General features: G+C 43.7%; 1 protein-coding gene across 1 annotated transcript in view; it reads right to left on the reverse strand.

The window, feature by feature from the left end:
• The window catches only part of TDRD12 (tudor domain containing 12), a 79,070-nt gene that overhangs the window by 58,138 nt on the left and 6,053 nt on the right, over positions 1 to 14,879 (reverse strand). The window contains exons 3-8 of the mRNA XM_090063090.1: positions 14,125 to 14,286; positions 12,320 to 12,456; positions 10,314 to 10,433; positions 7,304 to 7,359; positions 5,257 to 5,342; positions 2,058 to 2,256 (exon numbers count right to left, since the gene is read on the reverse strand). Of these exons, the coding sequence (XP_089919216.1) occupies positions 2,058 to 2,256; positions 5,257 to 5,342; positions 7,304 to 7,359; positions 10,314 to 10,433; positions 12,320 to 12,456; positions 14,125 to 14,286 (760 nt within the window). The remainder of the gene's footprint in view (positions 1 to 2,057; positions 2,257 to 5,256; positions 5,343 to 7,303; positions 7,360 to 10,313; positions 10,434 to 12,319; positions 12,457 to 14,124; positions 14,287 to 14,879) is intronic.

Below are 14,879 nucleotides of genomic sequence, written 5' to 3' on the forward strand. Positions count from 1 at the left end.
CACTTAAGGGAATTTGGTACAGGAAATCTGGTTGCACAGTCTGCATTTTTACATGCGACAAAGGTTGATGCAGCAGTCTGACAAGTCCATAACAAGCTGCAATTAACAGAATAACCCGCAATAAATGTGACTAGATGTTTCTACAAAAAGTAACAAATCATGTCAATATCTGTATCTTTTAAGTAGCTTCAAAGGGAATCTCTATGGTGTATACCATTTTCCTGACCAGCCCTAGAAAGATTGAAATTACAGACTCAAGGGATTAGGAAAATGATGAGCGTATATGTTGGTCCTCATAATATCCTTGACATTTCTTAATTCCTGGTGAGGTCTGACACTGAAATACCTGAAATCCCACAAACAGAACCTTGGGCAGAGACTATTTTATCCATGAATCTCAAATTACAGAAGGGAGGCAAGTCATGGAATGAACTGTTAATAGCTGAATTAAGGCTGAGAACAGCAACAGCCATGCCCAAAGGCAGTGATTTTCAAATTTGCTAAGAAGTCACAGAACACTTTCATATCACTTTTTCTGCCACAGAACCCCTGCCTCTGGTTCCACAAACCATGTGAGCTGATCCTCAGTTTCTCTGCAGAACTCCTAATGACCTACTGCAGAAACACAGGGCTTTCAGAACAGTTTGAAAACCACTGCCTTAAGGTGTAGGCAGACGGTGCCAGTGTAATATACTAAAGTACGTGAAATCTTCCCAAAACACGATTACTGCAGCAAAAACAAGTCTTTTCAAAGAAAGCAGTAGAACAGTTAGGGAAAGAAAGGACAGGCAGGAAGGAGAGGATCTACAACAACAAGTTAATGAATGCAATTCCTCTAGAAGAGCAGCTGATCCCCAAGAAGCAGAAACAGGGGACGCTACTGAGAAAGTGAAAGTGCAAGTCATATTCAGTACTAATAAGCACAATGGATACATCAGAAAACAGATAGGGGGAATAAGGGGAGCTCAAGTTTCAAAATAAAAAAGGGTTGAATGAGATTTAAGAGACCCATAATCCACAGAGGCGATGCCAACAAATAGAAACCGTGTATGAAGTTCAGCTTCCTCTTAGGCAGGGCTGAACCTAGTGGTGTGCAGGGCCTGGGGCACATCAGCCTGCGTGGGGAGGTGGTAGCAAGCGGCCAGAGCACACAGAGCAAGGAGTGGAAAACAGCCGGAGCGCAAAGTGGTGGCACCCCTGACACTGTCCATGGGCCCCCCTGGGGCACTCGCCCCGATTCGGCTTCCCCACCCTGCCCCAAGAGACAGCTCTGCCCTTAGCCCACAGAAAAGCAGTCACTACCAAAAGAAACTTAGAAGACTAAGCTCTCCCGGAGTTAGGTAGAAGTTGCCCAAGAATCTGAAAACAGATTTATGGAACAATGAAAAAAGACATCTTCAAAGTAACTTCTCTTTGAAGTCCTTTTGGAATGGGATTTGCAGGTAGTATACTTATTAGGTGCACTGGATTTTCCCAAACTAAAAGAGCAGCTAGTATGCCCATCATTTCTAAGTCCTATGCCCTCACAACAACTGGAGATGTAGAATGGGACATTTCCCAACTACCAGTACGACAGAACTGAAGAGAAAAGGACTAAAAATCTATTAAAGTGTGTTAACATGGGGGAAAAAAACCCTGAAAATGACTAATTCTAAGCTGTATGTACTGAACTGAAGTAAGTACGTATATCAAGGCACTGGAACTAGTAGCTCCATCTTATAGGGACTACAAACAAGAAGTGTGAGCAATGGTTGGGCCACTCCTACTTTATGACTTTTGTGCATGTTCAGGGGTAATTCATATACCTTAAGACATACCACCACCCAAGTCTCCATTCTTATGTATATCCATCCCCTTCATTCACCAAAGTGGAATTTTAAATGCACACGTGCAACTTGAACTCAAATTGTCATATGAGTACCAATCAAAATAGTGTGTGTGTGTGTGGGGGGAAGGGGGGGTTGTTGTTTTTGGGTTTTTTTGAAGTCTAGAGGCCATGCCATGCCATGCCATACCAGGTCACACTTCAGAAATCAGCATATAAACGTTATGCTCACCTGTTTTTAGGTTTTGGGGTGCCTTTCCCTGTAAGAACACTGGCCAAAGAGCAAGTACAGGACTGATCACTTTTTCTGGAAAATCCACAAGACTTAATGGGGACTGCTTGCTTGGTTTATTTGTAGGATTATTTGTGTTCTCTTCAGTAGACATATAACAAGCAAAGTTCTTTGCAACAAGTTCATCATTAACACATACCTAAAAGACAAAAATTTTCCTATATATGATGAAGCACAAAGTGGTAATAAATTTTAAAAAAGATATCCATTTATCTTTGTCCAAAGTCTTACAAATTTAAAACTGATCAGAACATCAGGCTGACTTCTTCACTTCTTGTCATCACCTATCAGTGACAGCAAACCAAACTATGCACTCAGGTACATCTGTATAAGCCCACTACCTCCAAATAAAGTTATGGGTTACGCGGTCACAGCTTCCATCAGCTGTGGGTATTTTAAAAAGGCATAAAGGAGTAAACTTGGAAAAATGTTATTCTGAAGATGCACAAAAACAAATAGAATCCAACTCATTCATTTGGCTATGAAGTTGCAGCATACTAAAAATATATTTCACTCAATGTAATCTAGTGCCAGTAGAAGCCAGATCATTTGTATCTGCATGGTTCACAACCTACTTAGTTTGCATGTGCTTAAAGAACCAAACCAAACCAAACCCTGCAAATAAACGGAGCTCTTACTATGAATATATTCAAAGAGCTAAAAAGTAGGACAGATAAATTATGCACTCATCATTCATATCAAAAAACAAGTTCCTCTTGTAGAACAATGTACCGGCCTAAAGTTATGAAGAGTTTCAGTCAAGTCAATGGTCTTTAAAATTCCTCAAATAAGAAAGCTTTTCCTGAGAAGATGTATAGCATTTTATGGTGTTTTTGTTTGTAATTTTACTAAAATGGTAGAATACTGAGTACCACTCAACAACACAATAGTGATTATCATGAGCAAAGCTCTGGATTTCTATTGTCCTGAACAGTCCAGAGTTGTAAGAATACTTTTGTTTTTTGTTTAAAAACAAAGCCAAAGGTAGCACAAGGCATCCCATAAAAGATTCAGTTTTTAAAACAAGTGGGAGGAGGATCAGATGGTCACAGTCATATTTTAGCTCAAGATATTTAGCTCCAGGACGCACAGCTCCCATCTAAAAGCACATAGTAGCTGGGCGGGCGGACTGGGTCACATCAGGCCAGGCCCATTCTCCCCAAGGGTCAGGCAGCAAGGTGCCATGAACCGCTGTAGGTGCGGCCATGTGGCTGCATATCAGCATCCGACTCGCGTGAAGAATGGGCCCGGCCTGATGCGACCCAACTCAGCCGGCCCAGCTGAGTGCACCTTTGGACAGGAGGCGCGTGTCTTGGTCTTGTCCAAAGGTGCACTAGCAAGCCATGCCAGGCTGGGTCAGGTCCCACTGAGCCCACTCTCTCCACACAAACCATGGGTCCAGCAGCGCTGCCACAGGCACAGCCCAGCTGGCGCCATGGGGAAGAGAGAGGAGGAAGCGGCAGGCATGTGAGGCCCCCCCATGCCACTCCTCACACCCCCAGAAACCACACAGCCCATCCCCAGTCCCTACTTACCTGGGAAAGCACCCAGGCCAGGTCCCACCACAGCCTTACCCCACAAGCTAAGGGTGTGTGCCGAGGCAACAGAAGCACCAGAGACACTCTGGCCAGATACCACAGCACCCCTGGAGGTTTTGCCAGTTTGCCTCAGGGCAGAGTCCTGAACTGTGCACTGCTTTTTTCTGTGGGGGTTTTTTGATAGCTGGATTTCCAGGTATCATACTTAGTTGGTGCTGCAAATACGCAGCATGGGAAATGTGTTTTTTGTTCCCAGCATGCCTCTTGTGGTGTTTCAAACTGCTTTGAGATGACGTAAGAGGAACATGCATGCTCGTCTGGATGTGCCCAATCTGTACTTTCAAGATTATACTTTATAAAGATTAATGGGGTTCTGGGAATAAGTAATGATTAAATGAGCATAGCACAGTGAACACGCACCTGGGATTTTGGTCACTGTCTATAACTTAAGAGATTGGCACTGGAAGAAGCATGAAAAACTGTTTTCTCAGGACCATTTTAGAGAGCTATAAACAAAAAGAGCTAAAAATAAAAACCCCACTAAATCCTTAACTGTTATTATAATTAACCAACGTTATTACAGTAGGCCAAGGGTGGGCAATTCTTTGGCAGTTTTGGGGAGCTGTTGTAGGCCAGTCAGCATAACCTCCCTCCTCCTCCCCACAACAGCTCATCAAACCCAGAGCCTGAGAGTCCTGCAGCTCCTCCCTGCCACCAGAGCCCAGAAGCAGCTGAGCATACAGCCCCTGCCTGTTCCATGCCCACTCCAGACTCGTTCCAGCCAGTGGACCAGCTCCAGACTAGCCAGGACCTAAGCACACAGCTCTCTTCCTGACCCTGGCCTACCCTGTGCCTGCTCCAGACCAGCCTGCCCACAATGAACAGTAGTGGCCAGGCAGAAGCTGCTGCTGGGCACAGGAGAAAAGCAGCCAGCCCCCCCTCACCAATGACAGGTCCATCTTGCTTCAATTGCCCAGAGGCCATGCCCGGGCTGTCTTGTGGCTCTTCTCCACTGCTACTGCTGCCAAACTTGGTGGGCCAGATACAACAGTGACAGCAGCAAAGGGGAGCTGCAGGGGCAGCCTGACAGGCCCAGCAGCAGCAAGGGGGGGGGGTGCTTCCCCCCACCCCAACCCAGCAGCAGACTCTTCTTGGCCACAGCCACCACCGCTCATCATGGGTGGGCTGGTCTGAAGCGGGATGGGCCCCGACTGGTTCAGAGCAAGTTCACTCAGGCCAGGGCAGGTCCAGAGTGGGTGCAGGGTGAGCTGGGGTTGGAGCTGCGTGTGCGGGTCCCCACCAGTCTCCATGGGGCTAGGGCTGCAGCCAGCAGCAACTGGAAGGAGTCACCTCAGCCACGCTGTGTGCCCAAGGGTAACAGGATGCACACCATGAGCTGGATGGCACCTGAGCCAGGTGGGACCAAAGGCCAGTCAAAGCCTTTCTGCAGGCCCTATCCACAGCCCACAGGCTGTATTTTGCCTACTCCTGCTGGAGGCTCATCTAAGATTAAATGCATTTGATCCTTATTAAACTACTAACAAAATTTACAGCTTACAAACTGCATGCTATTACAACCAGAAATGTAAAAGATACCTTACCTTTTCATCCTGTGCTGTTACATAAAGATAAACATCAAAGCGTTCATCTTCTATAGCACATAACTTGGCCTCAATCTGTGTGGTTTCTAGATATAATAGAATGGAAGAACATTAAAGGAAGAAAAGCATTTCAATTCCTAAACAGATCTTGTTCACTGAAAAGTGCCATTGCTTTCACTAAATTAGATCAAGAGGATTAAAACCAGTCAGACTAGCATAGCTTTTGTATTTAAAGATAGCATGCTCCACTGTACAGAACCACACACCACACACAAACCTTAAACCACACCTATCAGACTTCTTAGTTGCTGGGGGCTGCAAGCCCCTGGACTACATGCCTTGTAAGCTGCACAATGCCAACATCAGCATCCCTGCACTGAACAATACATGCCCTCCATTGGGCTGCACACCAAGCACTCCTCCTCCCCTTAAACTGTTGCCCCTGAGTGTTTCTGTACACCTAAGCTTCAGGCTCCCTCCCCAAGGGGCAGAGGCAGGAGGCAGAAGCTAAAGGGAGAGGAATATTAACCCACAGATCACATTCTGGACTATAAAAGTAGGCAACAGAAACATGTTATCTCCTCTTTGAGGGTAAATTTCAACATAAATGTACCAGATTCAGTGCCAATGCCTCTATATTAGAAATATATACTTTCCAACAAAGATACTGTTGCACAATCTAGTTTACCTTCATGGAAGGTTGATTTCAGTCCAAATAGCTTGCCAATGTTCTTAACTCTTTCTAATGCAGTAAATCTAGCTAATTTACAATTCATGTTACTAGATATGAAAATCTCAGCTGGTAAGTTTTGAAGCATTTTTATGAACACTCTTTTGTATTATTACTTCCTTTAACATAGTGGGCGTGTTTGCCAAACTGAATTCTATATTGTTATTGTAACCTTCACTGAGACATTCACTTTGTGTTATAATCTCAACGTAAAGATTATAGTATCATGGTGGAAAACTATTCTAATCCTGGTAAGGTCAGCTGGTGCAACCATGCTAAAGACTGCATCTTACCAGAAGATATACAACGGACACCAATTCCCATTTTCTCTCAAGTACTTACTGACTACAAGTAAAATAAACTCTACACCAAAAGGCTGGCTGGGAAAAAGTACACTCTCACAGCTAGCTGGAAGCACGTGGGGAAGGAAGTAGGAATGGGGAAGGAAGTAGGAAAGAATTCTGACCTCTGGATCCAAAGGGAGGAGAGCCCTATATTCAGAATTGTTTGTTATTTCCCAAATACTTTTAACTCCAGTGTAATTTAAATAGTAAAGCATTTGTGGTTAAAAATGTTCTTTGCTAAGCTTGTGCTCTCCATCTTCCTGCCATGGTTTTCCCAAATGACTTAAAACTCCCACTCTCTAAAATCTACTCAGCTGTACCTGTCTAAGCAAATGGGAGCTTAGGGAGGCAATAAATACAGCTGGGTCAAGGGCCTACAGCCACAGTGGGACAGTGTGATGAAGTTTCAATCAGAGGTGGACAGATAGGTAGAAGGTACAACCCAGCTGCAGCCAGTGCTCCACTCCAGGGTGGCAAGAGGAGCACACCTGCAGTCGATGCTTCTCCTCGGAGCAGCATAGGAAAGCAACTCCTGCCAGAGACCCCAGCTCCTGAAACCCCACATCTACAGGCTTGATTAAAAGGCTCCTAAATTTGCCAATCACTAATCTAAGGCATCTGGATTGGAATGTCCTGTTGGCCAAGAACATTAGATAGGTGGTCTGCCTTTAGGAACATGTCCAAGATACCCCCTAGCTCGAAACAATAATTAGTCAACTACACAAATAACTAGGGAGGCTTGGAAGGACATACAGCCCTGGATTTTGGTCCGTTCATAAAGGAAATCAGGACTGAATCAAGCTGTACAACTGTTTATAGCAAACAAAACCAGAAACAACTTAAGTTGCAATGCATTTCTATAACATTCTGGGCCACAATCTAAAATACAGAATTAAAAGTGCTATTATCCTTGCAACTTGTTCTTCTGAAAGAGAAGTGCTGCTGGCAATTTTGGCAGTATATTTTTCTTTACCTCTGAGCAGCTTTTGGAAGTACTGAATAGCAGCACCATCCCAAATCTTAGCAGGTCTAGAAAGATAAGTAATATCATTATTAACCTCAGTTTAGCATAAGTGTGATTTTTCAAGCCTCAATTTCATACATTAACAGTTATCTAAAATTATGAAAAACATACAAGTATACTTACAAGCAGAGATCCTGGTTTTCTCTGCTTAAAGACCCCAGAGTGCAGAGCCTGGCTCCCCCTCCTCCACGGGCAGCATGGCCAGAGCAGAGCCCATGGCAGGGAGTGGAGGCGAGCTGCCCACTGCAGGCTCAGCCTCTGTGACTCAACTGGCAGCACCCAGCAAAGCAGAGCAAGGTAGGGAAGCTCAGTGCCACTGTGGTGCGGCACCTCCAGCCTGTCCAGCGGTAAGGGACACAACTCCATGCTACTGCCAGCTCCGCTGCTGCTGGGAAGGCAAGGGGCACTTCACCAGGGCGGCATGGGATTTGCAGTGGCAAGAAGCTTCCCCTCCCGGCCCTACTCTGCTCTGCTGCACCAGGTCCCACCTGCTAGACTGCAGAGACCCCAGGGGGAGGGCTGCAGGACAGGGAGCCTGCCCCAACTCTGCACACAGATCTGGGCAGACACACATGCTCCCCCTTCCCCCCAGGAGTGTGCACAGCAGCAAGGAGTCAGCCCCCACCCCCTGAGCCACTTGTGGTTCTGCCCGATTCCCCCTTGGGACCCTGCTGTCCCAGAGCCACAAACACTGTCCAAGCTGAACAGCAGCCTCAGCCACCACCCTTCCCAACTCACTTCCTCTCCCTCCCTCTCTATAGAGGCCTCAATCCCCACTCCCCTCTGCCACACTTATCTACAAGGAACTGTTCTCCAGGCTTCCTGGTGGCAATGTGCATGTGTGCACTCACACATGCACATGGCACACCCTGCCTGACTACCCTTCTCCCGCTCCACTCAGACTCTCACAGGCTGGAACTCTGCCAGCCTTCAGAGAGCAATTTGCAAAAGTGGAAAATCAATACATTTCTCTGTTAAAATGAAACATCTGTGTTTTTCCTCAATTAAAAGGGAAAATCTGCACATTTCCCACCCCCACGATGGGAAATGGAAAACCCGGATCCCTGCTTATAAGGAAGGAAGTAGAAGCATCGTAACTTCATTGTTCATGATATCACTCTAGGTCGGGGTACTCAACCCCCACATTTCAGGCCAGATCCACCCTTCAGAGCTGCTCACAGGTCTGAAAATTTGGTGATGGGGGAAACAGTTGCTGCTCCCCTGATGCCAAATTTCTGTACCTGTGGGGTCTTGTGAGCCAGACAGGTAGCCCTCTGTACAACATCAGGTGTGCAGGGTGGCATAATCCTGGTGTAGGGGGCCTGATCCTGGTGTGCAGTCAGGCAGGGCCAGTATAAGGCCCAACCCTGGGGTACAGGACCCGATTGCAGCGTAAAAGGCCAAACAGATACAGGGTATAGGGAACCAAGGTCCAATCCCAGGGGGTGGAGCTGGTGCAGAGCCCAACCTTGGCAGGGAAGTCCCCCATTCCTAGCATTAAAGGGCCAGCCAAGGCCCAACCCCAGTACACAGGGCCCAATCTAGTGTGAAAGCCAGCCCTGTGTCACTCATCTGGCCTTTGGGGCTAAAAAGTTGAGCACCAATGCTTGAGAGAATCTCAGATATTTTACAGCTCTGCCAACAAAATAAACCATACCTTCTGATTTAATATTACCAGGTATGTTTTATGTGGAATTTAAAAACTGTATTGTCAAGTGCCAAAACTAAGATATTGATAAAAGACAACACTTGTTCTATACCAAGAGTTAGCAAACTTTAGGAATGGTAAGCTGAAATAGAGCTGCTCACACCATGATATGCAAGTACTTTGGACCCAGTTGCCGCTGGGTATACGTGAATCTGCCCATCAATGCAGGCCTCCTTTGGCTTCTGCTTCCTGCCCCTGCCCACACAGGAAGCTGAGCCACCAGCTTGCGTGGCCCACAGGCAGTCAGCCTCTGACTGCTTAGAAGTTAAACAGACGTGATTTACAGATAATATTCCAAAAATGAATAAGCTACTTGGGCCAGCCTAATGTAAAGCACTCTGTGCTTACAGAGCTTGTTGCACTAAGATTACAGAAGGAAAAATCAAAGACAACCTGAATCACCAAATCTGGTATGGTTTAAGGATATAAATACTAATTAAGTACCCATTTAAGCTCCCTTAATGTTATCAGTTAAATAATTAACTGATAACATGCATCTACTGGGGCTTGGCCCCCCCCCCTTACACTGACTCGTTCTCTGGGCAGCAGCAGTGGGCTGGGAAAGCCTCAAGCCTGCTGCTGCTGCCTATGGCTTTAAAGGCCTGTGGCAGGGATTGTGTGCTAGGAACAACAAGCTGGTGAACCCCCTTGCTTGCTGCTGCCATCATGTGGCGACCTGGGGGCCAAGGCTGCAAGTGGCTGCACTGGGGTCTAGACAGCCCCAACCCAGCTTGTTGCCAGCAGTGGGTACAGATGCACCTCTGGGTAGACTGGGGGAAGGGGTCAGCACTGTGATATCACAAGGGCTGGACCCATTATGGCTCCCCAACCGCTTTCCCACCATACTAGGCACCAGTCCCCCCTCTTCCTCCCCTACCCTCCTCCTTGCTCCTTCCTCCCCTAACATTTAAGAAAGGGGAAATTTGAATCAGGCAACTGACCTCAATATTGGACAAGTTTCAGAAAAAATTTTGAGGGAAAGGACCTACAACATAGCGGTAAATGGAACTTGGGATAAAATAAATCATGAGTTTTAAATTAGTCCCATCAGTCTAATGTAATATTGGTTCAGCACAGAAGCTGAGAGTAGATATGACTGCTCCCTATAAATATATCTAGAAAGGGAAGAATTATTTAAGATACTACATGAAGATGCACAAGAACAAAAAGATGCACATGAATAAATATAGCTTGGAAATTAGTCAGAAGAGTGAGGTTGAAGAACAGAACAACCTCTCAAGCTATACTTACACTATTTCTGCAGTATCTTCACAGAAGTTGATATGCAACGTCACTGGCTTTATACGGTATAATCTAAACTTTCTTGCTCTATATGGGAGTCGCATAAATGCTTCCACTGCAACCCGAATGCTTAATAGTAAAAACAAAGTTTTAAAATGATTATACACAGCAATCAGTAACACATTTGTCACCCATCTGGGGTGTCTCACTCCCACTGATCTCTTACAAGAAGGGTGGCCAACTTGTGGCACAGGCAGCCTGTGTGGCATTTGGCAGTCTGGGGAGGGGGCATGGAGCAGAAAGCTCATGTCAAGCAGGAAACCAGGCATTAAGCAAAAAGCTGAACAGTAGATCAGAAAACAGAAAAGGATCCAAGTGGAATTCATGGAGGATACAGGGCTAATTTGTGGCACATCTGCCAAAGATTGACCACCCCCCCCTTACTATCCTACAACTTGCATTTGGCAAGACAGGCCCTCTCGTCTCCCTGCATCTTATTTCATTCTTCTTTCCAAAAGCACAACACAGACTTAGGAGTTAGAGAATTTTAGACTTTAGAACAGATAGAATTTTAGCCTCTGAACAACAACAACAACAAAATCACTAACTGTAGAGGGAGCATGCCTTCATTTAAGTAACTAATCTAAAGTCAGGTGCATCCCCTCCTTCCCACCTCAAACATACAGCTCTATGGCCACTGTGACCAGAGAAAACAGGCTGCAAAAACGCTGCTCAAGATGCAAGTGTCTAAAGGCTTTCTTGGCCCACTATCATACAGATTTAGATTCTTTTAATAAACACTGTCATAGGTCCCACAGCGTTCCATAGCCTTGACAGAAACATTAGTATTTGACAATGCAAACCACTATCTGGAACTCCTGTGAACAATAGGTCGGATTGATTCGAGTCCTTCATATTGATTTAAGTAACTGATTTTACTCCTCTTTCCCTTTTACTTTAGATATTTTCTTAAAAGGATCATTTTAAACAACAAATCAACATGTTTTTATCTCTATACTCAGTTTGCGACTATGTTTTTTATTGCTAACCCAGGAGGATATATAATGCAACACATTTATTAAAAGCAACTAAGTAGAGTTAGCATAGCTTGATACATTAGTTCACGTTTAATGTATGTATCATAGTGTTATAAAGTGTGTAAGTTTACCATTTTCACTAGATTAATTGTCCTTACTTACAATCTGAATCAAAGCACCTTTGGATGGAAGCTGGAGTTCATTTAAAATGCAGAAAACCAGCATGTTACTTATTGTTTATTAAATAATAGTATTAAATGTCAAGCTTATTTAACATTTAACTACTTTGCTGCATATGTAAAAAGGGACCAGCTATAAATGCAAGATGTTTTAATAACTGCATTAAACAAAACTTTTCTGTCAATAACAAACAAGACTATTTCAGTTGTCATACTTAGACTGTACTGTTATCATCTAGTTGTTCTACCTAATTTTCCTCTTCCAATGTTTAAATTAAGCCATCCCATGTTTCTCAACTAAAAAGACTATTAGTTAATGAACTGAATCAGCTGAATAAACCGAAGTGAAATCTTTAGCAGGTGTTGAAAGCATCTCAAATGCTCAGTCACTGGCCTTCTCCAGTTCAGTTGGCTTTAATTTTTTCCCCCATGAACATACATTATTTAATTTTAAACTAAACATCCAAGGATTATTTAACATATTGTAGTAAATGTAGGTATTAACACAGATTATCAAATCTATTTTAAAACGGAGACTTTATTCACTTAAGCCCTTTGAATTTTTTTTAAAAGAAACCAATTTGAAAAGAAAATCCAGGTTTAAAACTCCCCCCCCCCCCAAAAACACACTGATTTATACTCAGGCTTTCCATTATATGCCCAAGAGAATTAACAAGACCCAAACTATAGGTTTCACAGCTTAAACAGACACAGCTCTGTCCTTAGTTAAATCATCATTATCTGAACCACATTAACTTATGAGACAGTTGGCAACAATAACTTCTTGAACAGTACATACTCTCTTGTTTTAACTGGAATATACTTGGCATAATCCACAAGGAAGCACTCTACCAGGCAATGCTCCATACAGGACATGATTGTCTTAATAACTGCTCTACACCAGCATCTCAGTTCCTGACAAAAAACCACACACACCTGAAAAGAAAGGAAGAAAACAAAACAAAATACCTACTTTTCTCCACCTGAAATTTTGGGGTTTTTTTTAAACACAGAATAGCTACTAGGTAAAAAAATCTTCTTCCTTTAAAAAAAAGAATTTATCCCTAGTGCAACCTCCAATAAGGACAAATATTGCAGTTCGTATATCAATACATTTATTGAAATAATATTCATACGCATTTCTCTTTCAACTTACAACAAAATACTTTACAAAATGACTGCCCAAACATCTGAAAAACCTCTACTTCATACTATGCTTTCCTCAAAAGCGAAAATAGATACAATGTAGTAACATGTATATTTACTCAAAAAAGGTGACCAACCCCCACCAATAGTTAAATTCTATATATGGAAAATTTATAAATTTGTTATCATCTTCCAGGTATAGAACCTAATTATTGTAGGTTTGCTTGGAATTTCTCCCCCTTCCTCTGCTGCAGCACAGAAAATTAATCCGGGGGTCAGGGGGGTCCAGAGGCAGCCCCTTGACCTCTGCCCCACCCCCACCAACTTCTTCCCCCCAGAAACCCTCTAGCCCCCTCCTTATTGTCCAAGCCTGCTCTCCCTGAATATATGGAAGTGAGGGACAAATATGAAACCACTGACTTTGAAAGAAATATGCCTATAGTAATCTGCATATTACACACTTTTAAACAGAAGTTCTCTACCTACTTATATACAGTACAAACTATGCATGATTAGTCCAAAGCACAAAGGCTCATAATTTACCACAGAGTTCATTGGGATGGGCCCCAGCCAAGTCAACAGTATTTCAAGCCATCATGACCCCACAATTCAACATTACTCAGTATGTGTGCATACTCCAGATACCTGCACCCTGCCACAATGGGGCCAAAAGCTAATTAGCTCCCACTCATGACTGGAATCAGGTTCTTGTCATAGCACTCTAGAAACCTCCAAGAATTTATATGCATGAGGCATGGGGCAACCTGGTCCAGTTCTACTTCATGGTGGGGCAGAACCACACTAATCACGTGACAGGCTAAGAGAACAGGCAACAAAGGGGTTCTGGGTGAACTGTTTGAGGCTGCTTCTGATTATGTTTGCCAGCCATTTAAGGCTGGTAACGGAACAGTAATCACTGGAAATGGGAAACACACAGCTCAGCTGTGGGAATGAAGAGGAAATCTAAATGTATTCAGTGTAGTGGCTCACCATGACCTGAAAAAGATACATTGCTGAGGAAGACTCAATGCCATGGACACTACCATTTATCTTATTCAGATGGAATACACTAATCTAGCCTTGTGGTAGAGACATATTTTTACAAAAAAGATTCCCATCTGTATGTTTGCCTAATATGGGATGTGTTCTATATTCATGCTCAGTGCTGACTGTAATTAATCAACTTTATTGTTGGCCTTTGGTGGCAATTTAGTGATGGAGAATGTTTTTAATGAGGCTTCCTTGTATGCAACTATAAGGCAAGGACCTTCCCCTCTCATGCTGATTGCATGGAAAAAAAACCTGGCTTACATGCAAGTAAATACAATAAATCTGTAATGGAAATACTCCCAAGGTTTAAAAAAAAATCTGAGCAAATATACATGTGATGTTTCCTGATGAAAATACCAAACATTTCTAGTTTCCTTAAAATGTATCTAGCAAAATAAATATTTTTACCTGCCCTTCTTCTAACGTTAATGGTATTACTTCATCCACATCTCTACAACATTGGTTATAGAACTGATTCATTTCAGCGTGCAGTTTCCTATATTCCACTTCATTGTCTACAAGAGATCCACATCCTTTCAGAATGACCCAAAAGCAACCTGGATCTTCAATCTAGTCAGGAAGTGAAGTGCAATTAAAACCACAAAAAGACAAAACTGTACTATATCATGTTTTTTATTATTTCTAAAACATCTTAGACAAATATAACTATTCAAGTAAAATTAGAAATTCAAGTGAAAACTGATCTAAAGCAAGGGTGTCAAAGACACACTGCAAGCTGGATCCAGACTGCAGAGCCATATCATCTAGCAGAGTGGTTCTCAACCTATTTTGTAACACAACACATTTGTAAATATCAATGGCCAGTCCCAATCCAGCGCTCTTTCTCCCAACCTGCGGCCCCACACCATGTAGGGCAAGGGGGGGCCAAGCAGCCCCTTGCAGACTGGAACTCTGACAACCAGCAAGGGAAAAGCCATATTTTCCCATGTTTTCCTTTTTTTAAAGGAGAATCCATTTTTTAAAGTTTGATCCATTCTTAAAGTTTGTTCGCAAGCTTTTCGTATACCTCTTGCAACTCGCTTTTGGGTCACAACCCACAGGGTGATAAACACTGATCTAGCACACAGTGCTGCCTGCTATATGCAGGGCTTTAAACTAGGTTGGCCAGGGGATGGAGACCAAAGCCCTGAGGTAAGTGGGGA

The sequence above is a fragment of the Crocodylus siamensis genome, chromosome 9, assembly GCF_052110815.1.
Source record: "Crocodylus siamensis isolate JL-2025a chromosome 9, ASM5211081v1, whole genome shotgun sequence".
In the NCBI taxonomy this organism is placed as follows: domain Eukaryota; kingdom Metazoa; phylum Chordata; order Crocodylia; family Crocodylidae; genus Crocodylus; species Crocodylus siamensis.